This window comes from Thermobia domestica, chromosome 13 (assembly GCF_964235325.1).
Source record: "Thermobia domestica chromosome 13, izTheDome1.hap1.1, whole genome shotgun sequence".
In the NCBI taxonomy this organism is placed as follows: Eukaryota; Metazoa; Arthropoda; class Insecta; order Zygentoma; family Lepismatidae; genus Thermobia; species Thermobia domestica.
In genome coordinates, this window is record NC_137466.1 from 209,231,901 (window position 1) to 209,255,560 (window position 23,660).

At 35.8% G+C, this 23,660-nt stretch overlaps 1 protein-coding gene across 3 annotated transcripts in view; it reads right to left on the reverse strand.

Annotated features, from left to right (window-relative positions):
- LOC145668979 (parathyroid hormone 2 receptor-like) overlaps positions 1-23,660 on the reverse strand; it is a 121,355-nt gene that overhangs the window by 12,401 nt on the left and 85,294 nt on the right. For 2 of the 3 annotated variants that reach the window (XM_081737286.1, XM_081737285.1), the window contains exon 10: positions 2,159-2,563. In XM_081737286.1, coding sequence (XP_081593412.1) covers positions 2,159-2,563 — 405 coding nt within the window. The remainder of the gene's footprint in view (positions 1-2,158; positions 2,564-23,660) is intronic. The other variant, XM_081737287.1, reaches the window with a different exon arrangement.

Below are 23,660 nucleotides of genomic sequence, written 5' to 3' on the forward strand. Positions count from 1 at the left end.
TTCCAAGGAATTACATTTAATATATGCAATTTCAAGAAAATATATTATAAGCGCAAGGACTATTTCTAATTTGTTACGCAAATCAAATAATTTTCAATAATCTAAAAAGGTCCTGAATGTATTTTGTTGACGCATCATCGTTTTTCAAAAATAATATTTTTGTGACAAGTAAGAGTATTATTCATGTAAGAATATTTACTAGACTTATATGGATGATAATATTATTCTGATATGGATATTATTCTAAATTTCTTGGCATTAGTCTCTTTGGTCCAAGAGATCAACTCATTCGTTACAACTATTTCATGAAACATTTAGTCTCATTCGCTAGATTCCTACACAGTCACGGTGCTAGTAAGGTTTTAGAGATTGCTTGACTTGTATTTCCGTCCTCTGTCAGCAGCATGGCTACATAGGATGCAATCACCCAACCACTTTAGTTAGTTCAATTATCTCTCAGTGGGAAGGAAATCTGGGATACCCTTGGGCTTAAGGCACGCCTGCTAGACATTACAGCAGTAAGAAGGGTTGAGTGCTAGATTGGGGCACATTGTACAATCAAATTGTATTGTTACAAATCCAAAAGGATTATATCCGGCAAGTGAGCTTAAATAGTCAATACAATCAATTTCCATCGATGATTATCTGGATCTTCACGATTCATCAGTTCCTGACGCTATGAATGTATAGTCAGGCAGAAAAGTGGCGACGCTGACAGGATCCTCTGGACCCTTATGTGTACTAATAACTTTCGAAACATTCGTCTTAAAATGTAGTTTATCTCCTGAGTCACCGAGATAAAATAATGTGATATATTTAAAATTGTACCCTACTTCTTCAGTGTAGTTCATTCTGACTGCGAATGAACAGTGGCAACAGAGGAAGCCTAGAATTACTGAAATGAACCATATTGTTTATGTTACACTAGATTTTTGCGTAACGCTTTGTTTCGAAAAAATGGCAAAACGTAAGCGGATGAGAATTGACCCTTCGTACCATGTACTACTACAGATAAATAAACTAATGTATACTGGTATCTGACAACTCGTTATTAAGGCAGTACCTCTCGAAGATGTTTGAAATAGTCATTCTCAAAGACAGTGTTGAACACGCTTCAGTAAAGCTTATTTGAATCCCCACAATGCAACGTCAACTATAGGTAGATATGGTAACATTTGTATAACAGATGACGAGGTCCATAGGAATTATAGGTTCACCTACAGTAATATAAGGCCTTTCATCTGTGAACACCTTTGATACAGTCAATAAGTATTACGTACCGTGAACTAGGTTCCTAATTCACAGTTACGAGCACTTCAATCTATTATTAACGTAAAGGTGTCGAAGGATGTCTTGTGGCGTTCGAGTTGGTACACTATCGAATTGTACCATAATTTATCGGAATCCAAAGAAAGTCCCTCTAGTATAAGTGAAGGAATATTTGGGCTCAACAAATGCACTGCACAACAGAGAAGTATTTCCTCCAATAACAACATCAATAACATCTACATTATTCCTTAACTATGATTAGGTTTTGCATGTGCCCAGAATCTAACATTTAACATGAGATCTAGAAGCTGGACATGCATTCTCATCTATCACGTTTTGCCATTTTTACGAAACAAAACGTTTCGTACAGGTCTATATTTTTTCCATACATCAGTTACATTTCTGACGCATTATTCTGATATTATTACATTGAAAAAATATATCTGATCCTAGATTAAATAAACAACACTTGTCAGTAATTAGCACATATTCAATAATATCTAAATACGATGTCGAGAAGAAGAAATATATTAATTAAAATTGTGATTTGTAGTTTTTCGTTTCCCAAAGATTAGGATACTGACGAAATATACATTAATATGGAAACAATGAGAGCTAGCATACTAGTATTCACAATAAAAGAAACCACGTTTTGAATTATCTTTTCGCGTTAATGATTTATATCAATAACATCGTATACGATCGACAATAATATTACGTTGTTCTTTATATAAATTGTTATATTAACAACTTCACAATAAACAGACTGAATTAAGAATTTTGTATATACCAAACTCAATTTTCAGCAAGAGATAGTAAACTTTGATTGATAAACACAGTTTTTGTAAGAAAGAACATAACTTTACTGTCGACTAGACAATGGACTTACATTTGAGCAGTAACTGAGTTGTGTATTATCCGTTACACTTGCGTACTGTGAAGAGAAAGGTGAAGAGAGCTTCTTTTTATACATACTTCCGTCCCTGTCACCCTGAAAGGTAACACGACGTATATCATTCAGTCCTGAGTTCATTGTCCGGCTGCCTCCTTGACTTACATCACCATCAATCTTATCAGTTACAGTGCAGTGCGTGGATTGGTAATAGGACGTTGAGCCTGCTCGGTCTTTACGAAAGTAGTATTTGGAGTTGGTGAGACAATTACTCGATTCCCAGCCACAGTTATTACATGCTTGGTTCAAATGTGACCAGTGTCGCACGTGGCACCATGTCTTACCAAGTTCAGCTCTGACCTCTCCGTTCAAGAAACAGTAGAGAACAGCAACGAAGAAACCCTGCAATAAAAGAAAAAATATAGTTGTTAAAGGCTGAAAAGTAAGAGGTATTTAATGGAAAAATTGTAAATCGAAGACCTGAGTTAAGATGTAGGGAAAGATAACCATGTTGTGGTATATTAAATTCATTTATATTCATTTGTTTACGTTTTTATAATTTTTAAGGATTGCAAATTCATAAGACAATTTGGTACAGTCTTGTTCAAAAATCTTGGCCAACCACCTTGTTTAGAAGACCATAATCTGACAACGATATTTAGGGAATTCTAATGCTTGGATCCTAAATAAAAGTCTTGGTTGTTCAAAGAAAAACCCAGAATGTTTGAATTCAAACTATAGGAAATAGTCCAAGATTTTTCAAAGTGAGATGAGTGACCAGGATTTGTTAAGATAGGATGGTACATAACGTCACTGGAACTTTAAAAATATTATTCGAGGAGTGATCAGAAAGTAAGGTTACATAGCCTGTAGTGAAACGTATATATACTTATTTCATAAAACCAATTAGAGATGCAAGGGCTCGGAAAAAAACGGCTTTTTTGGAAAAAATCGGTTTTTTCTGCTTCGCTTTTTTGCTTGGGAAATTTTGGGCTTTTTTGAAAATTCTGCTTTAAATTGATAAACCAGATTTTGTTTCGCTTCTCTACAATACAAAAAGTCATTTAATTAGTGGTTGATGCCGATAATAATATAAAACCTCGAAAATAAACCATGAATTTCGAAAATATATTTCAAACAGTTTTACTTCTCAACATATTTACATTATGATTTCCAAAGGATTAACCAATGTATATAATAAGTTTTTTTTAACCTCCTACATATAAAAGTAAGCAGGGTTGGCAAGAGCCATGGTTGTTTTTGAAAATGCCAAAAAACCGTTTTTTGGGGGGAGTTTAAACTAGGCTTTTTTGGTTTAAACCAGGTTTTTTTGGGTTTAGATATTTTGCTTTATGTATTTATATTACATATTGACAGAAATAAGTTTGTTTCCCCTTGGTGTTATTATGCAACAACGGTGTTATGCTGGAAGAGGTCACATAAGCTTAAAGAAGTCCGGTCAGTAAATTTCTTAAATTGAGAAACTCCCGCCCTATCTATCGGGAAAATCCCGTCACTACTCTAAATGTAGAACAATAACGGAAAAAATCCTGTTATTGCTTTGCATTTAAAATTTAAAGGTCAACGTATCATAATCAGTACGCTAAAACTGAGGTATTAAATTACAAATTTAGTGCGTACAATATCATTGAAAATACAATCCAAGTTAATGTTGGAAGCTACGTAGGCAATCGATAAATTTTGTCAATTTATATCAGTATATTTAAGCAACCTTGGCTTCTTTATAAAACAACAGGCATTCAGGCATGCAGAAATATACAATTTAGTTTCGTTTCGCATGTTCAGGCTTAACATCCTTACGTAATACCGAGGTTATCAAGGAGAAGACTTTCGCTTAAAGTGACATCGAATCCGCTACTTTGTTTACGCATGAAAGAAGGGTTGTGGTTCGACCGAGAATTAAACATGGGACACCTTGATTAAAAGGTGAAAAGGAAATAAAACTAATGCAGATGGTTTGATGTATGGAAACGTCACCATGAAGCTCACACGATTCGCATTTTTCGTACCTTTTATTATTTTTTTTCGGTTTAAACCAGTTGTTTATTTTAAAAAAAGAAGAAAACAGCTGGTGTAAACCAGCCAACCCTAAAAGTAAATACTTCTTTTAAAAAAATACTCAAATAAGTAGCAAAATTCTATGTAGTATTTTTACTTCAAAATATTCCATACCCTCTTTTTGGAACAAAATAAAATTAAAATAAAACATAAGAAAAATACTTAGATTTATATGATACACTTAAAGGCTGCACACCTAGAGCTTTTGGTTTTGTATATTCTTGAAATTCTACAGTTTTATATAAGCACCATCACGGTTTATTCAGTCCTCAAGTTTTCTGTATTTTTAACAAGAGGGGTTGAACTTGAAGGGTGTGAGATAAGAACATGGTAACCCATAATTTTACTATTTTAAGAAATTAGAAATTTTCTGCTGCACAATCCATTTTGAAAGTCGGAAAGCTGATTTTTCACATAAGTCTATACATGAGGGATTAAAGGAAGCGGTATGCGTTGCTGCCTATCTGATGCTGCGTAACTCAGCAATTGAAAATTTGTTAGTTACCATGTTCTTGGCTCACACCCTTCATATCATTATGGAAATCTCCCCACCCCACCAACACACACAAAAAAAGGACTACGGAATATATTTAAGTTAAGATAAATACAACTGCACAACAAACATGATTGACTGGAGCTTTTACGCTTCTATCGAGAAGTCCGGAATTCAACTCAGCATTCGACCATTCTGACAAAACTTTTCTTCATTCCATCTATGAAGTAGAAATAGTGCGTTTTACTGTGAGTTGGCTGACTTCATTTCTTATTGTTTTTAAATTGTTATTATTACTAATTACCAGCAGTGAGGGTTTTGCGAGGGTTGGGGGGGCGGTCGTTCGGACTGAAGCCTGTTCCCCAAAATTACGGAATGTCTAAAACAAACGAAATATCTATTAGTTATGCCTTTACTCATTAACTTTAAGCTGCCGTCAAATAAAAATTCCGAATGTTTAGAAAAACTAAACATTAGTAAGAAAAAAACCCTCCCAAAATACTTTTCTAAATCCGCCACTGATTCTCAGTATAAAATGATCTTCAAGGTTGTATCCGGAAGATTATCGCTAAATATATAAACGAAACGAAATACAGTATTAGTTATGCCTGTACTCATAAACTTCAAGCTCCTCCCAAATAAAATTAGGAGATTTTAGAAAATGAAACAATCAGAGAAACCCGTCCCAAAGTACGTTTCTAAATCCGCTACTGATTATTTGTATAAATTAGTATTCAAGGTTGTATCCGGAAAATTATTGCTAAATCGTTGCACAGCTACAGTATAACAGAAATGTGGAAGTACGGTTAGACGGATACATTGAAAAACGTACGCTTTGACGGATATATAGAAAAACGTAAGTTTAACTTCTGCGTTAGAAGCTAGAGTACTAAGCTCTTAGAAATGAAACAGACGACAAACTGAAATGATGTCGAGAAGAAAAAATATCGATAACTCAAAAGTTAAAATAAAGTTAAATAGCCTCTAAAATTGCCCTCAAATACTACATTCTTCATGTTAGCTTTAATTCGTAAAACATGTGCTCCATCCATCTTGATGGTGAATTTTAGAGCGAAATATGGCATTTAGGTCATGGAATTCTTATCTAACTATAGAATGTACTATAAGAAAGCTATTTAGATAGAAAATTCATGAAAATGAAAAAAGCCAAAATTTCCAAAATTCTCGTTTTTTTTTTCAAAAAGCCGGCATTTTATGTAAAAAAAAAACATTGATTCAAAAAAGCCGGCTTTTTTGCATCTCTACAACCAATACAGTCAACAGATTGTATATATATTAAATTATTTTTCGACATAGTCTCCATATCGGTTCAGACATTTGTCGCATTGTGGGAGCAGTTAGAAAATTCCCTCCTGGCGTGTTCAGCCACGTTTTCACAAAGTGTCTCACCTCTTCGTCTGAAGCAAAGCGACGGCCTCCTAGGTGCTCCTTCAAGTGCCGGAACAGGTTAAAGGCGCTTGGAGCGAGGTTAGGGATTACAGAAGGTGGTCAATGATGAATCGGTGAAACTGCTTCGATAACGTGGTCTTCTGGGCTGCATGTGGGCGCGCCTTTTCTCTACCAAATGCAAAGAAACAGTTTTCCAAGTACATCGCTCAGAGAACTTGAACAAGTGAGCAGACTTCTTCGCGAGACCAATTTTCCAAACGAGTCGCCATTTTTGTTTACCTACAACTAGCGTCGTATGTGGCAGGTGGTTGAAACTCTGCACAGTTGCCAACTCCATGTAATGCAATTACCGCATATTCCTTATTCCTTTATAACAGACGAAACTCCAAAAATATCAGCCGTGTAACCGAGTTTCTGATCCTTCCTCGTTCATATATGACACCTTTCTTCTTAAACTTTATGAAGTGTGAAATACATTCACTGTTAACAAATGGTATGACATCTTAAACATTCTGTCGTATCCCATTCTTCCTTCGTAATTTCTGCTCATAGAGCGGACATGGCCTACTCACATGACTCTAGCAATTTCCTAACTTCTACTCTGTCAAAATAAAATACATCAACAATAAATAGTGATCAGTAACGAAATGTGCTCTTTCAAGTTGCGCAACTAGAGTTCAAAATATTTTATTAAATATGGATAGTCCATGTGTTGTAAGACCTACAGATAAGACCACTAACTAAATTGAAGGTAAGACCTCTAGACTATACTAGAAACACTAACTAATAGACTAGTGCTGAGACCACTTACTAGACTTGGGCACATACATGAGGAGATATAGTCTACACAATGCTCTACCACCATTACCAAGTTTTCCTCAGATACTCATTTAGTAGAAATTTCTAGGATTACTTGAGCTACGTTGAAACAAGTACACGAAAATACAACGAAAACCTTATTCATACTTCACTTGGCATTGAGCCCGAATCGCCATGTTGATATAGTATGAAATACGAATAGACACCTTACAGACATTGATACAGCGCCTATAAATATTTTAAGAGAACTTAAAAATCTGTAGACGGAGATAATTTCTTTCATGGATCATTGTGTCAATTATGTAATTCTTCAAGTTATTTTCTAAGAAGGATATCCGCCTTTTAGTCAAGTTTTAATTAGAGTCATCATATGTACATTCCCGTTCAATGAGTGTACTTAATATTTACTAATTCTGTATTTATGATGTGTATAGTGTCTAAATACGAATTTGGAAAAGTTTTGCTTTTAAACTTTCTCGATAGTAGTAAAAATTATTTTATGAAAGAGAGAAACGTAAGAAATTTGTGTTAATACTTTTACCGTGTGATACAGATGTTGGGCGTCCATTGCTGGGCAGAATTCGTGATGCGAATTCTAGAGACTACACCGTAAAACAAAATGCACTGGAAAGGAGAATCTTTTTGTGTGTAAAATAAAGAAATGGGTTTTCTTCAAAATGTTGAGTATAAAGATTTTATGGATCCCTCCCAAAATAAACTCCTGCATACGGGTCTAACCGGGTCAATATTACATATGTAGATGTACTTTCTTGTAGTGCTGGAGGCTTCTCAACAAAAGTATCTTGGTGTCCCGCAAGTTGGCACCGTCTCCCTTACCGTTGGAATATAATCATGGGATATTAAATTAAAACAAAAATTAACACAAACGTTCGGCCATCCAATTTACTACTAAAAACACTAAATGTTAATTATCCTTAGGTAAAAAATGTTATCAGTTTAGACTTTCTTGCAAGATATACGAGGTATGTTCATAAATGTATTTAATGCCCTTCGTTGGCAAAAATACTTTTATTGACTTGCAAATACGAAATACTAATTCTCTTTAAAATTGTCTCCTTGGTAATGCACACACTTCTCCCAGCGCTTCCGCCATTGCTGGAAATATTCCTGGAGCGCTGTTTTTGGAAAGGTGAGCAACCGTGCTGTCTCGTTCCCCATGATGTCTTCAGTTGACACAAATCGAGTCCCTTTCAGTGGCACTTTCACCTTCGGAAATAACCAAAAGTCAGACATTGCCATGCGGGTGCGTAGGGAGCCCGACGACACACAGGAATGTTGTGTTTGGCAATGAAAGCCTAAATCCAATTTCGCGGACACTCTTCCTCAAGAACAAATTCTCGTTCAAAATTGAATATACCGATTTGATTGAATGGTTTACGCTTGGGTATTGCCAAGCTTTCGCCAAAATTTGATACAATATCGCTGCTCATGTTTTTCTGTCATTAAAAAATGAAAACTGAATTCACTCATTGGCCGACTGCCAGCGACTGACGTTTCTGCGGCCATAAAAAATTCGTAACTGTGCATGAGTGTCCCCTCTACATCTACACTGAAGAAAGTCCCCGCGCTTGATTGGTTTACGCGGGAAAAAATAAGGTGCAATACTTTTTGAAAACACCTCGTATACTTGATGTTATTCTTCCAAGTTGTGACAATTTAAATATTTAAACGTGCAGCAGCTAAAAGCTCCCAGCTCCCATTAGGAGAAACAGAGACAATAATTTAAAATATCAGTAAATGTTTTCCATTTACGCATATTTTACAACCTTTAAATAACCAGTAACGCACACAAAGTAATGAATACTAGAGTGAAAACTGCTTTTGACGAATGAAGCTAAAGTTTGTGTTGGACCATTTGGTTTCACATAACTACGAAATGACGGTAATTACAAACAACACCATGTTCTACTCTGATGTTATCACGAATGAAGAAAGAAAAAAAGTCGAAAGTCAAAGTTGGTTGGTAATTTTCAACTATTCTCTACTGTACTACATAGTTCCCGGTTATTTTTCCTCTTTTTGTTTGTTGATACAAAACAAAGCAAACAACTATCTATAATATCTCTAACGTGTGTTACTAAATTAAAAAGCATGTATATATGCAATAAAAGACGAAATGTTGGTGGAAAGAGGAGGGCAATGATACCGAAAAACAGCAGTTTAATATTCGTAACATCATATGCAGACATCCGTATGTTTCGCAAAAGCTTACATAATATGGAAGCAAAATTCACTTTGATGTTCAGTCATGTAGAATTTAGTTATTAATTTCTGTTGCTATCTGCCAAGTGTTTCCATTTCAACTTTCTGGGGTGTATCTAACAAATGGATTAAACATTTTTAAAAAAGGAGTTTGTAACTGTTATATGCTGTAAACATCTTACAATTGTCAGAATGATATTACGGGAAAATGTAATAAACTACATAATCATACATTACACTTATGCTCTGCTCCATAGGCTAGTTGCTACAACGTGCGAATTTGCTGCACTAGTCCCTAGGTTTAATTTCCAGTGAGCTCTACAGTCAGGGGCGAATCCAAAGGGAGTTACCGCGTCAGGACCCCTTCCGAAACAAACTTCCTAACTCAACATGTATTGTGGTGCCTTTCTCAATAAAACTATACTTGATTAACAGGGAAATGATTGATGTAGCATGAAAATTGATCTTACACTGCATCTGTACTGTTTTTGTTATAAATATACTCTAATTCTATTATATTTTCCTACAATATAGGTGGAAGAGTTTTATAATTACTTTCCGGGTGGAGAATACGAGATCACCCCAAATACCCGTTCAATACAACACAGACATACTGGCTTCTTGTATTGGACCCTCTCCAAGATTGGACTTCTCCCAACAAAAATTTCTGGATGCGCGTTTGACTACAGTGCGGATCACACTTTAAATTTTAGATCTTGTTATGTTGACTACAGTGCGGATCACACTTTAAATTTTAGATCTTGTTATGTTGACTACAGTGCGGATCACACTTTAAATTTTAGATCTTGTCTGTTGAGAAAGAATACAGTGTGTCTCAAATTAATGTATAGGTCTATACTCTGTAATATACAATATCTTACTAAATAAAGTAAATAAGTGTATAATATTTATGGTTTTGTGTACCTAAAGGAAGTATATGTTGAAATTGAGCGCCTTTCGCTGCAATACATCGTTGACAATAACGTAGAAAAAAGCGCCATGCCGATTGTATTATTTCTAAGCCCATGACACTATATTTGGGATTTCTCGTCTCAAAAAGGTGTAGTAAAAGTGCTTCCTTGTCTCGTGAAGTGTTCTTTGTTATTACGTAAGTATTAGAACAGTTCTGTCTCGTCTCCTACCATAAATCGAGAAGAAAATTCATCTTGTAATCTCGTCTCGTGGGAAACACACATACCATGATAGGCCTGCTCCATTTGCTGTCTCTGATCTTCCAGTACTTGTGTTTTATTTTGTTTTATTTTCGTTTTACTTACAATATATTCTTTATAGTTCTCCGAAGAAAGAAGTCTAGATGGTTCAATTCGTAGATCGAGATGAGTGCTGTACACGGCACTTCCTCTTCGTCCTATCAACTTTTCAGTGAATGTGCGCAGGAAAATCTCTCTCATTGAGATAACAGTGAGGTGACGCTTCATCATGTTGAAAGTATTACCAATTTTCATTTTTTAAAAAAAGAAGAGGAAAACTACATCCTGAATATACGTAAAATCAGAAAATATATATATATACCTATCTGCATATTACTAGAAGTCTCTGGGCCCTCGATATGACACAAACGCTTAAATAAAAACTTCTAGTTTTTGTACAAATACCTACTGAAGAAACGGTGAAACTTAGTTCTCCGCTGCAATCAGAGAGAGTTTAGAGTTCCGCAGAGTTCCACAGGAAGTTAAGCAGGAAAAAGAGAACCACGAAACGCCACTGCAGGCTGTGTGGTTTACTGGTAAGGAGTCCTCTAAAGCTCCGTTGCAAGCTGAGAGAGAGGTTGAAGTTCCCATGAGAGCTCTGTTGCAAGCTGAGAGTGAGGTTAAATTTCCGATGAATGCTCCGTTGCAAGCTGAGAGAGAGGTTAAAGTTCCGATGAGAGCTCCGTTGCAAGCTGAGAGAGAGGTTAAAGTTCCGATGAGAGCTCCGTTCCAAGCTGAGAGAGAGGTTAAAGTTCCGATGAGAGCTCCGTTGCAAATTAAGTGAGAAAGGAAGGTCTTAGAACTCCACTGCAAGCTAAAGGGTTTGGGATGGGCTTAACCAGCCGAAGACTGACAACAGATGCGGTGGTCCTCTTGGACTTATAGCTGCTCGTGTGTAGCGGTGCCTGGTGTTCCTCCTCCAGCGCGTGATGAGTTCTGGCGCTTATTGTCTATCGTCTGTATTCGTAGTAGCTTGTGGTAGGAACGCACGTGGTGTTGTTTAAAAATAGGAGCAAGTGTTGATCGTAAATAGAACATGTGTGGGATATTACAGTCCATTAGATACAACTTGTCCTTTCTGACAGTTACTTTCCTCTGTTTCAGTGTTGCCAACAAGTTGATACAAAAAATCGCTGAATGGGAGATGAAATGACTCCAATTTTGGGTGAAAAGTTGCTAAAAAATTATTCGTTGAATTCTGTCCTTCTTTCTCTCTCATCAGGTATGTTATCATATATATCAGATATGTGATTAATTCAAGGTATAATATATCTACGATTGAAAAACGTATACATAAAAACGTAAATCAATCATATGTAACAAGCAATAATTGCATTTTTAGTACAATATATATTTTTTTTTACTCTATGGTCAATTTCACTTCAACGAAATCAAAACTGAGTTAAGAAAAATGAACAAAAGTAAAAGTCTACACAGAAAAAAATGTCTATCTCCTTTTACTCAAATGTCTACAGATAATCAGCTTGCTATCGGTAATGTATTATTTGTGCCTCTAAACGGAACTTTTGCAAACTAATGGATATTAAAGGTTAGAGTTGGTCCCCGTTAGAGGGCAAGAGATACCAGCAATCAAAGCGGGGATAAGGAGATAAATGCTACGTACTTTGCCAGCTCGTCAACACTTTGGCTGATTCAAATAGGCTAAAGGAAAATAAACATATATGTGAGCTATTCGAGCTAATAGTAATTCGACTACAGTACTAGTTGTTGGCAGAACAAAAATAGCTAAAATTGTAACTAAGTCGGCAACTTCTCATTGAAAAATCACTAAAAAAATTCGCTAATCTGAAAAAATATTTTTTGTCGCCATCCTGGAAGTCGAATCCCCTAGATTTAAAGACTTTTCCCCCAAATTGGCAACAATGCTCTGTTTTTTTTTTTCACTTGGTCATAACAATCAGGCAAGAAGAACTGTTTCTATGGCAACAGCAGGTTCAGCCAATTATAGTGAATCATTTCTCTCGCTCTGCAATGGTAAACATTCCACCCTTTACGCACGTTGCCAATTTGAATATAAACAAATGGACATTGTTTTAGTCGATTGTCGACTTCAGTAGTAGAACAGCTGGTTATTGAAAGAATTCTTTTTAGTTCTCTTTTGTGCCATTTAATTTTATAAAACAGATTTACTTGAAGTGAATAATTTCGTTTTTCAATATCCGACGCAAAAGCTGGCAACACAGCATTGAGCACCACGAGCGCACAGGGAGCTGTCAGAAGGGACAAGTAGTATCAATTACAGTATACAATATAATCAAAATTATTTCTACGAAGGATATATCCACCATATTCATTAAATAATAATAATAATAATAATAATAATAATAATAATAATAATAATAATAATAATAATAATAATAATAATAATAATAATAATAATAAATCGTTAAAATTTAACCATATTTGGCTGCAGATAAATAAAACAGGTTTGTAAGGTCCATTTCTTTTTAAAAATGAAAGTTCTTACAACACAAAACTATTGTGTTTTATTTTCTATTTTTACAAAGGATTATGCCCACTCTGCTGATTTAGGTATCCTATCTAATCTCTAATATCTATGTATTATTGACTTCTAAGTATCTAATTGTGAATATATAATATAATGATAAACTTAATACGTAATATGTATATCACTGATAGGAAAATATGTGTTACTGTTAGCAGAAATCAGACAACAATAAATACATGTACTACGCAATGGAAAAAACAATCTATCAACTGAATCAGATTCGATACGAATGATGTCTTCTTTAAGTGTCACACAATAATACTTTCGACAAAGTGGATACTTCCAAATATCTAGGATCAATATTAACAGATCAAGACTACATCCGCAAAGAAACTAAATGTCGACTGAAAGCAGGAAATTCGTGTTATTATTCAGTTATTCAGTTCAAAAGCTTTCGTCGTCGCGAATTCTGTCGAGGAATTTGAAGCTTAAAATATATGGAACGATAATCATGTCTATTGTACTCTGTGGTTGAGAAACATGATCGCTTACTCTGAGGGAAGAACGTAAACTGAAAGTATTAGAGAACAAGATCCTGAGACTGATGTTCTGACCCAAGAGAAACGGGAATGGGGAATGATGGAACTTCATAACGAGGAAATACATAATTTTTATCGTTTACTAAACATTAAGGTCACCAAATCTAGGAGGCTCAGGTGGGGAAGTCATGTAGCTAGAATGGAAAAAAGTAGGAACGCTTTAAAAGTTTTAACTGGAAGTTAAATCGGGAAACGACCATTAGCAAGAAAAAGGCGCAAATGGGAGGATAATATTAAGATGATCTCGCAGAAATAGGAGTAGAAAGTAGAAACTGGATCCAAGTGCCTAAAGACAGAATCCAGTAGAGAGCTTTCCTGAATGCGGCATTGAACTTAAAGGTTCCAGAGGCCATAAAGTTAATTAGTTTAGTTTTCCTTCGATTTCCTTCCAACTTATACAACACAATTTGCTTTGAAGTCTTGTCATTTCTTCTTCTCGGTATGCTGCATTCATTGCTTTATGATTTATCTTCCGACAATATTAGAGATAAAACAATCTATAGTTTAAGAGTTAACCATCGTTTCAGTCGGTATCTCATTAATCATACTCTCTTCTGTTGTTTTCCACAATGTCATATTTATACGTACAAGAAACATTATTCGTGTTGTAACTTATCGTTACAGTGATTTTTTTTTAAATCTTTTCATACCCTTTCCCATTTCCATGTATATTTTTTCAGTGCTTGTGTACTTAAGGATTCCAATTTTATATAAAATCGAAATTTTAAAAGTCCATAATCCTAAATAATATATTTAATTACGATTAAATACGTTATGAACCGGAAATAAAGTGTTTTAAACGTTCCATTAAATTTTATTTTATTTAATCGTCCGCACTTTGCCGAGAAACGGAATTCTCAGTTAACAAATAAACGTAAAAGGGCTGTAGCATTAAATTTTCTTTCTTTAGGATTATAATAGTAAAGTTTATCATTTACAGTATCTTTATATTTATCAAGTTGAAATAATTGATAGAAAATAATAGCAGTGATTTTCCCCCTTAATCGTCACATCTGTCACAGGTGGATAGAAGAGATGACATGAGAGAGGGGTTAGAGTGTATACTTCAGGGTCAGTATGATTTCGTTAGGTCGCAAACTTATTGTATAGCAAAGTATTTCTGGTTTATAATAAAAATAGTCTTTTTACAATTTTCTCAAAAACGGTGCATGAGGATTTACATCCATCCATATAATTTTGTTTAGATTAATGTGATTTATTGATTGTATCTTTGGGCATCTTTTCTCATCAACTGTTATTAATATAGTAGGATTAATATAGTAACTGCGTTTCTGCTGTATCACCGGACCACACGAAAATCGAGGAATCAAAAGCACCAAAATGTACTAACTTAGGTTAGGTTAGGTTGAGTTAGAGGTCATCACACACGACACTCATTATATTTGTATAATTCGATAGAACTCAAGCACGCTATGTCACATAACCTTGATATATACGCGCCATTTCCACACTGCCTTTCCCGCCACTATACCATAACAAGTGTACCTCTCCGCCAAATAGTCCCTTCCGCACACTGTTGCCAGATCAATCAGTTGGAAAAGTAGGAGATTCGAAGATAAAAAAAACAGGAGAAAGCAGTAGACACATACAGTGGTGGCGTTTGAATGTAAATCCGGGGGGGCAATAAAATTTGCCATTATTAAGGGGGAAGTAGTCAAAACAAGCAGTCCAGAATTCATTTCCGATGAACTACGTTGAGCAAATGAAAGGGAAAAGTCCCGATCTATATTGATATTATTTGCTACACACGTGTGTGAAGTAAAACGTAGTGAAAGAGCAAAATGGAATGGGAAAGTATTTTCATGCACGTAGTGAGAATGTAGCTATGTTTTAGTCACACGTGATCGTGGCGTAAGACGATTTCTTGCTGACGATCGTGGAGAAATGATCTAAGCCACTCTTCACACCCAAGTCCCAATCTAAACAACGCTTACTTGTAAATCTTACAGAAAGTCAGAATATAGACGAATCTTATAGAAGATGACGTACAGTTGTATTCTTTGCATTCATATTATATACATTAAAGCTCTATAACTATATGCTCTACAGAGCTTTGTGTGTTATAACAGAGAAATGTTTAACCCCCACCCTTTCTCTCAGCCTCGTGGCAGTCAGCACGGCGTCGTGGCAGTCAGCACCTTCATATTTGCAATCAGCGACAGTCGTGGCAGTCAGCACCAATAATTGGCTGTGGCAGTCAGCACCCGCGGCAATCAGCACCTATCCTTTTAGATAGCCAGTTGAGATTTTTCATCAGAGTGGAGGCCCCTCTCCACCTGAAGGCCCTGGGCTACAACCACTTAAGCCCCCAACAATCCGACCCTGCCTACCAAGGTAAGTCTCTAAGTCTCTCTGGAATGAGCGTCTGATATGTGGCGTTGAATGTTGCGAGAACGGTGGCTGTACAGATGATGTAAGAGTCTTGGTATTGTTGTGGAACGGTAGATCGGAACGGGAGTCGGAGTCCATGGCGTCAATGAATAAGCAAGAATAAGACATCACGTTCCAGGACTTGTATCTTGTCACAAAACTTTTGTGAAGCTGATAACCAGGTAACATATCGATGCGTAAGACCAGGACGAACAAATACTTTATATGTATAAAGAATGGGTTTGGTGTTAAGACCCCAATTAGTGTCTTTCAAACTGCGTAACAGGTTAATCCGATGACGAATATTAGCTTCTAAATAGGAAAGGGGGGCGTTCCAAGAGAATTGTTTGCCGAAAGTAACACCAAGGTATTTCACATTATTCTGTAACGATATTGACAAGCCTAATAATGTAAGATGTAAATGTTCCGGATTTCGTGTTAGGCAATACTTGTTGCGTTCAATCTCATATTTAAGTGTCCTATTATATGGCAATGTTGCTTTGAAAAAAATCCTGTTTTTGTAATTTAAGTACAAAAATACTTTGCAAATTACGAAATTATGATCAGGGAGGCAGACATAGTTCTACCATAAAACCCAACTAAATATTTTAATGGTAATGCTATCAATGCTTGCCAATTAAAGGATTAAAAATGCAGTACAATAAATGTTTATTACTTGACACTCTGTCAAGTAATAAATTTATAAGACAGTAGAAGGAAAATTTCTACACAAGACTAGAAAAATAATGTAATAATTGATCTTTAAATCATCGAGACGAGATAAGAGTTTGCAAAATTTACTAAGCAATATAAAAAACAATTATTTCTTTCCTCACGTGGAACGTCACATACCAGATGTGGACTGGTTTGCTGGGCAACTGGATAAATATAAGCTGCGCCCTCTCCTCTGCGTTAATTCAAGAAAGCTAAATTCAATAACGAAACTAAAATGAATAATATATTCTTGAAATATCTACGTTATTTTTTGGGGGGAATAATACTCAAAATGATTCGTTAACATGAAACTAATCTGGTTAACCTATATTGTAGGTCCACCGCGGCTCTTTTGTAATCAAACATAAAACTCAAACGGCACTTTCCTTTGTGGTGGACAAACACCGTGTGCACGGCTTTTCTCGGGGTTCTCCCACTTTCTTCATTCCACCGTTTCATTCATTTCTCATCATCACCGTCTCCTCTAGCCTAAACGACATAACCTTGGGACATAAAACTCAAAGAAAGATATCAAACGGCACGTTCGTACCTTTATATTATGCTTATGCAATACTATAAACCATATTTTGTTAAACAGGGTGTTTCAAAACAACACCGACAATGTTTGGGAGGTGATTCCTAACACCAAGATACGATGGAAAGCATAGACCAACCCAGGGGCGGATCCAGGGAGGCGATCGGGGCAATTGACCCCCCCCCCTTAGAAGAGGAAACTTTCTTATTTTACGTATAAATAAACCCATCCATAAAAAGTTTGAAGCTCTTAAAAGTAGCTCTAAGTAGCAGTATTACTACCGACCGCCCCCCAGAAGTCCGTTCTGGATCCGCCCCTGAACCAACTTGGATACACAAATGCTTCCTTTCAAAGTTACAGGCTACCGAAAACATGGAAAAATGAAGTTTAAAGGTCCATAGCTACAAAACTATAGGATCTATCGTAGTCGGGTCAAGACTTCATTTAGGAACAAATACGTGCGCTACCCAAAAATACATGTTTCAGAATCCTAAGGTACCGGTACTCACGCAACAATTTTTATAGAGGAAGTTTGGCTACGGGCATGTAATTTGAAGTACTCACCAACTACCTCTTTAAAAATTGTTGCATAAGTACCGCAGGATTCTGAAACATGAATATTTGGATAGGACACATAGCACTTCTCACATACAGTCTTGAGCCGACTACGTTACGTCCCATAGTATTGGAGCTATGGACCTTTAAAGTTAAGTTTTTCATATTTTCGGCAGCCTATAATTCCGAAAGGAAGCATTTGTGCACCCAAGTTTGGTCTATGCTTTTTGTTTTATCTTGGTGTCAGGAATCACCTCCCCAACGTTGTCGGTGTTGTTTTAAAACACACTGTATACAAAATATGAGATGACTATTGCAACAGACATCTATAAATGATCTCACCATAAACACCCTCTTCTGCGATAAATTAGTACATTGCTAAACTCTTTTCCTAACATTCACTGAAATGTGTATCATCGCCCTTCTTATGGTACCATTTCACCCTTGCTACGTACCAATACACACAGATAAATAGTTTCGCTCCCTTTTCAGGAACGTAACGCAGCGAGTTGACCTCAACGACGCATTGATCTTATCCTGATAGATGATGACTGCAGGAAGAAAAGACGTAACAATAACATTTAACCAGTACTTCTCTGACCAGAGACTACGCTACATCACGATTTGGAAGCTAACTCATTACTATGTACGCTTCATTGTTTTGGGAGAAGTAAACTGTGACAAACCTCAAACAACAGAAAGTATGCGGTAACTGTATGATGTGGTTTAAGAAATTAACGAGTGACTCAACAATAGCGGTAATAGATAACAAGACCAAACTGTGGTGCCTAGCGTTATGAAATTAAAAAAAAAAAAAAAATGTGACATTGTTTCATCACAATGGCGCACCTCCGCATTATTCTGGTATGGCGCCGACATTCTCGAGATATGTAGTTCTAAAATATTATCTGGTGTGGTTTCATCATGACAATCTACTTCTGCATTATCCTGATATGGTGCGGACACATTCCAGGTACGTGGTTATTTATTTATTTTTTTAAAGTGACTTGGTTCCTACACGATGGCTCTCTCCACATTATGCTGATACAGTGTCAACATACTCGAGGTACGTGATTCTAAAAATTAAAAAAAAAAATTATCTGGGGTGGTTCCATCACGATTGTCTACCTCTGCATTACACTGGTATGGAGCTAATATACTCAAAGTACGTAGTTTGTTGACAAATGGGTTGGTTGTCGTGGAACAATTAAGTAATCCCTTTACACATCGTATTTCATTCCTGGGAGTGGGAAACTCGGATTCCATTGTCAGTGTAACTGCATCGGATTCCACGTTAAGCTGTAAGTCTATGCACTTTATCTCTCTTAAACAAATAACATCTCAAATCTCTCTTAAACGGTGAAAGGGAAGTTAATCTTCAAAGTTAACGAAGCAGTCCCACTCACTTTTCTTTTACCTGTGCAGACATTTAAGGATTCACATGTATCGTGAAGAGAGATAAAATCCGTACGCAATTTCAAGTTGAAAAAAAATGAAATGAAATCTTTAAGTTTTACGTCCAACTTTTATGCCAGTTAGGCTAAAGGAGACGGTGATTATGAGAAATGAATGAAATGGTGGAATGAAGAAAGTGGGAGGAAACGGGAGAACCCCGAGAAAATCCACAAGCACTGTGTTTGTTCACCCCAAAGTCCACACGGCATAAGCTGAGATCGAACCAGGGACCCCAAGCACCGGAGGTGAACGCTCTACCACTGAGCCACCGCGCAATTTCAATCTGAGGAACAGGAGGTATATCAACGGGTCATCCTGAAAATATTAACACACATGCAGCGCCGGATTTAGGGGGGATGCAAAGGTGCACGTGCACCCCCCTTCCTTCGTTGTAAATATACACTACCTAAAGTGAGAAGCTAGAGTGAGTTTTGCAAAATCAATAGTTTAAGTCAATTTTCTGAAGGTTGAAAGAAAAGAATTCATCGAGAGCAGACACTTAGCATTTCCAAAGGAATTCCTCTTTCACATCACAGATGTCTAAAGGCATTTAAAAAACTCAAATTGAATTCAAATGTACTGGTAGTTATTGGTGCACCCACCCCCTCCTCAGGGAATCCTGGATCTGGCTCTGCATATATGCACCAGGGGTAAGTAATACTGAACGTATTATTATTCAAGTCTAGAGATGCAAAATAGCTGGCTTTTTTGAATCGATGGTTTTTTTCACATAAAAAGCCTGCTTTTTTGAAAAAAAAACGAGAATTTTGGAAATTTTGGCTTTTTTCATTTTCATGATTTTTCTATCTAAATAGCTTTCTTACAGTATATTATATAATTAGATAAGAATTCCATGACCTAAATGCCATATTTCGCTCTGAAATTCACCATCGAGATGGATGGAGCACATGTTTTACAAATTAAAGCTAACATGAAGAATGTAGTATTTGAGGGTAATTTTAGAGGCTATTTAACTTTATTTTAACTTTTGAGTTATCGACATCTTTTTTCTTCTCTAGTTTGTCATCCGTGTTTCATTTCTAAGAGGTTAGTACTCTAGCTTCTAGTGCAAAAGTTAAACTTACGTTTTTCTATTTATCCGTCAAAGCGTACGTTTTTCAATATATCCGTCAAACCGTACTTCCACATTTCTGTTATACTGTAGCTGTGAAGTGATTTAGCATTAATTTTCCGGACACAACCTTGAATACCAATTTATACACATAATCAGTAGCGGATTTAGAAAAGTACTTTAGGAGGGGTTTTTCTGATTGTTTCGTTTCCTAATAAGTCCTAATTTTATTTGGGAGGTGCTTGAAGTTTATGAGTACAGGCATAACTAATATTTCGTTTCGTTTATATATTTAGCAATAATCTTCCTTAATAATCATTTTATACTGAGAATCAGTGGCGGATTTAGAAAAGTATTTTAGGAAGGGTTTTTCTTACTAATGTTTAGTTTTTCTAAACATTCGTAATTTTTATTTGACGGGAGCTTAAAGTTTATGAGTAAAGGCATAACTAATAGATATTTCGTTTGTTGCAGACATTCCGTAACTTTGGGGAACAGGCTTCAGTCCGAAAGACCGCCCCCTAACCTTCGCTAAACCGTCACTGCTGGTAATTAGTAATAATAACGATTTAAAAACAATAAGAAAGGAAGTCGGCCAACTCACAGTACACACACAATTTCTATAGTAACAGATGGAATGAAGAAAAGCTTTGTCAGAATGCTCGAATGCTGGTTTAATCCCGGACTTACCGATAGAAGCGCAAAAGCTAATCACTTAAGTCATGTTTGTTGTGCAGTTGTATTTAGCTTAACTTAAATATATTCCGTAGTCCTTTTTTTTTGGGGGGGGGGAGGAGGAGTTCCGTAATGATATGTTGAATCCCTCTTGTTAAAAATTCAGAAAACTTGAGGACTCGGTAAACCGTGATGGTGGTTATATAAAACTTAACTGTAGAATTTCAAGAATATACAGAACCAAAAGCTCTAGATGTGCAGCCTTTAAGTGTATCATATAAATCTAACTATTTCCCTTATGTTTTATTTTAATTTTATTTTGTTTCAAAAAGAGGGTATGGAATATTTTGAAATAAAAACACTACATACTATTTTGCTAGTTATTTGTGTATTTTTTTAAAAGAAGTGTTTACTTTTAGGGTTGGCTGGTTTACACCAACGTTTTTTTTAATAACTGGTTTAAACCAAATAATAATAATAATAATAATAATAATAATAATAATAATAATAATAATAATAATAATAATAATAATAATAATAATAATAAAGAATGAAAAATGCGAATCGTGTGAACTTCATGGTGACGTTTCCAGATATCAAACCACCTGCAATAGTTTTATTTCCCTTTCACCTTTTAATCAAGGTGTCCCATGTTCAATTCTCGGTCGAACCACAACCCTTCTTTCATGCGTAAACCAAGTAGCGGTTCGGATGTCAGTTTAAGCGAAAGTTTTCTCCTTGATAACCTCGGTATTTCGTAAGGATGTTAAGCCTAAACATGAAAAAAATGAAATGAAATCTTTGAGTTTTACGTCCCACGGATATGCCGGTTAGGCTAAAGGAGACGGTGATGATGAGTAATGAATGAAATGGTGGAATGAAGAAAGTGGGAGGAAACGAGAAAACCCCGAGGAAACCCACGCACACGGTGTTTGTCCACCACAAAGTTCACTTGGCGGGAGCTGGGATCGAACCCCGGACCCCAAGCACCAGAGGCGAACACTCTACCACTGAGCCACCGCAGCCCCAAGCCTAATCATGCGAAACGAAACCAAATTGTATATATCTGCATGCCTAAATGTCTGTTGTTTTATAAAGAATCCAAGATTGCTTAAATATATTGATAGAAATTATCAAAATTTATCGATTGTCTACGTAGCTTCCAACATTAGCTTGGATTGGGCTTTCAATGATATCTACGTACTAAATTTGTAATTTAATACCTCAGTTTTAGCGTACTGATTATGATACGTTGACCTTTAAATTTTACATGCAAAGCAGATTTTCCCGTTATTGTCTTACATTTCATGTAATGACGGGATTTTCCCTATGGCTAGGGCGGGAGATTCTCAATTTAAGAAATTTACTGACCGGACTTCTTTAAGCTTATGGGAGTTCTTCCGGCATAACGCCGCTGTTGCATAATAACACCAAGGCGAAACAAACTTATTTCTCTGAATATGTAATATAAATACATAAAGCAAAAAATCTAAATCAAAAAAGGCTGGATTAAAATAAAAAAGCCTGGTTTAAACATCCCCCAAAAACGGGTTTTTGCCATTTTCAAAAACAACCACGGTTCTTGCCAACTCTGCTTACTTTTGTATAAAAAATTATTATTATATACATTGGTTAATCCTGTGGAATTCATAATGTAAATATGTTGAAGAAAAATTGTTTGAAATATCTTTTCGAAATTCATAGTTTATTTTCGAGGTTTTATATTATTATCAGCTTCAACCACTAATTAAATGACCTTTTGTGTTATAGAGAAGCGAAACAAAGTCTGATTTATGAATTAAAAGCAGAATTTTGAAAAAAACCCAAAATTTCCCAAGCAAAAAAGCGAAGCAGAAAAAACCGAGTTTTTTTTTTCCAAAAGAGCCGTTTTTTTTTCGAGCCCTTGCATCTCTATTCAAGTCTAAAAGAAAAAGCGTAACACGTTTCATTACACTTTTTTCTTAATCCAAAGTTACTTTGTTAACGAGAAGTGAATAATCCATTAACTTTCTTCTAATTAATTTCAAAAAATTTGGGGAAATTAATCTTTCAAAAAAAATCTTTCTTGAAAATTGGAAAATATTTAAGAAACGTGTCATGAAACTCTTTCTGAAATGAAATATTCACCTTTTCTTTGTTCTCCAACTTCAACCTGAGGTAATATCCACGTTTGGGAAGGTGTAAAGAAAGTGTACGGCTTATTCTATCAAAGACGATTATATTTGTTTAGAATTGAGTTGATTTTGAGTTTAACGTCCCGTTCAGCAGCGAGGCTATATGAGACGGGACCTACTGATTAACGTGGAATCCAAACCACATGAGCTTCTGCCGGGAATCGAACCCAGGTCTCCCCATGCCAAAGGCGCGTACTCTAACCGTTTAGCCACAAAGAAGCTCTTTACTTGTTTAGAGTCCTTATTGTGAAGTATGATTTTACTTTTATGATACACTATAGTTCATATATGGACAAATTGGGGTCGACTGCATTCCTTTCTACAATTTATTCCTTTGGGATTTCAACCCCCAAGGATTATTGATAAGCCAGAAGTGCCAATTAAACTCTAGCCGGAAGTTATCATAGAGCAGACTAATAGACCGAGAGGTACACAAAATCACATTGAGTAGAACACCAGAAGCTCACTTACATCCGCACCACTTATTCTAAATTCTGATTGTCAACTTTTTATTTGGTTTGGCAACACTTAAATTTAGATTGCTCTTAGTTTTAATAATCCTAAAAATCGTTGTCAATGTCCACATCCAATGAACACATATGGGTTTATTATTTTTATTATTAT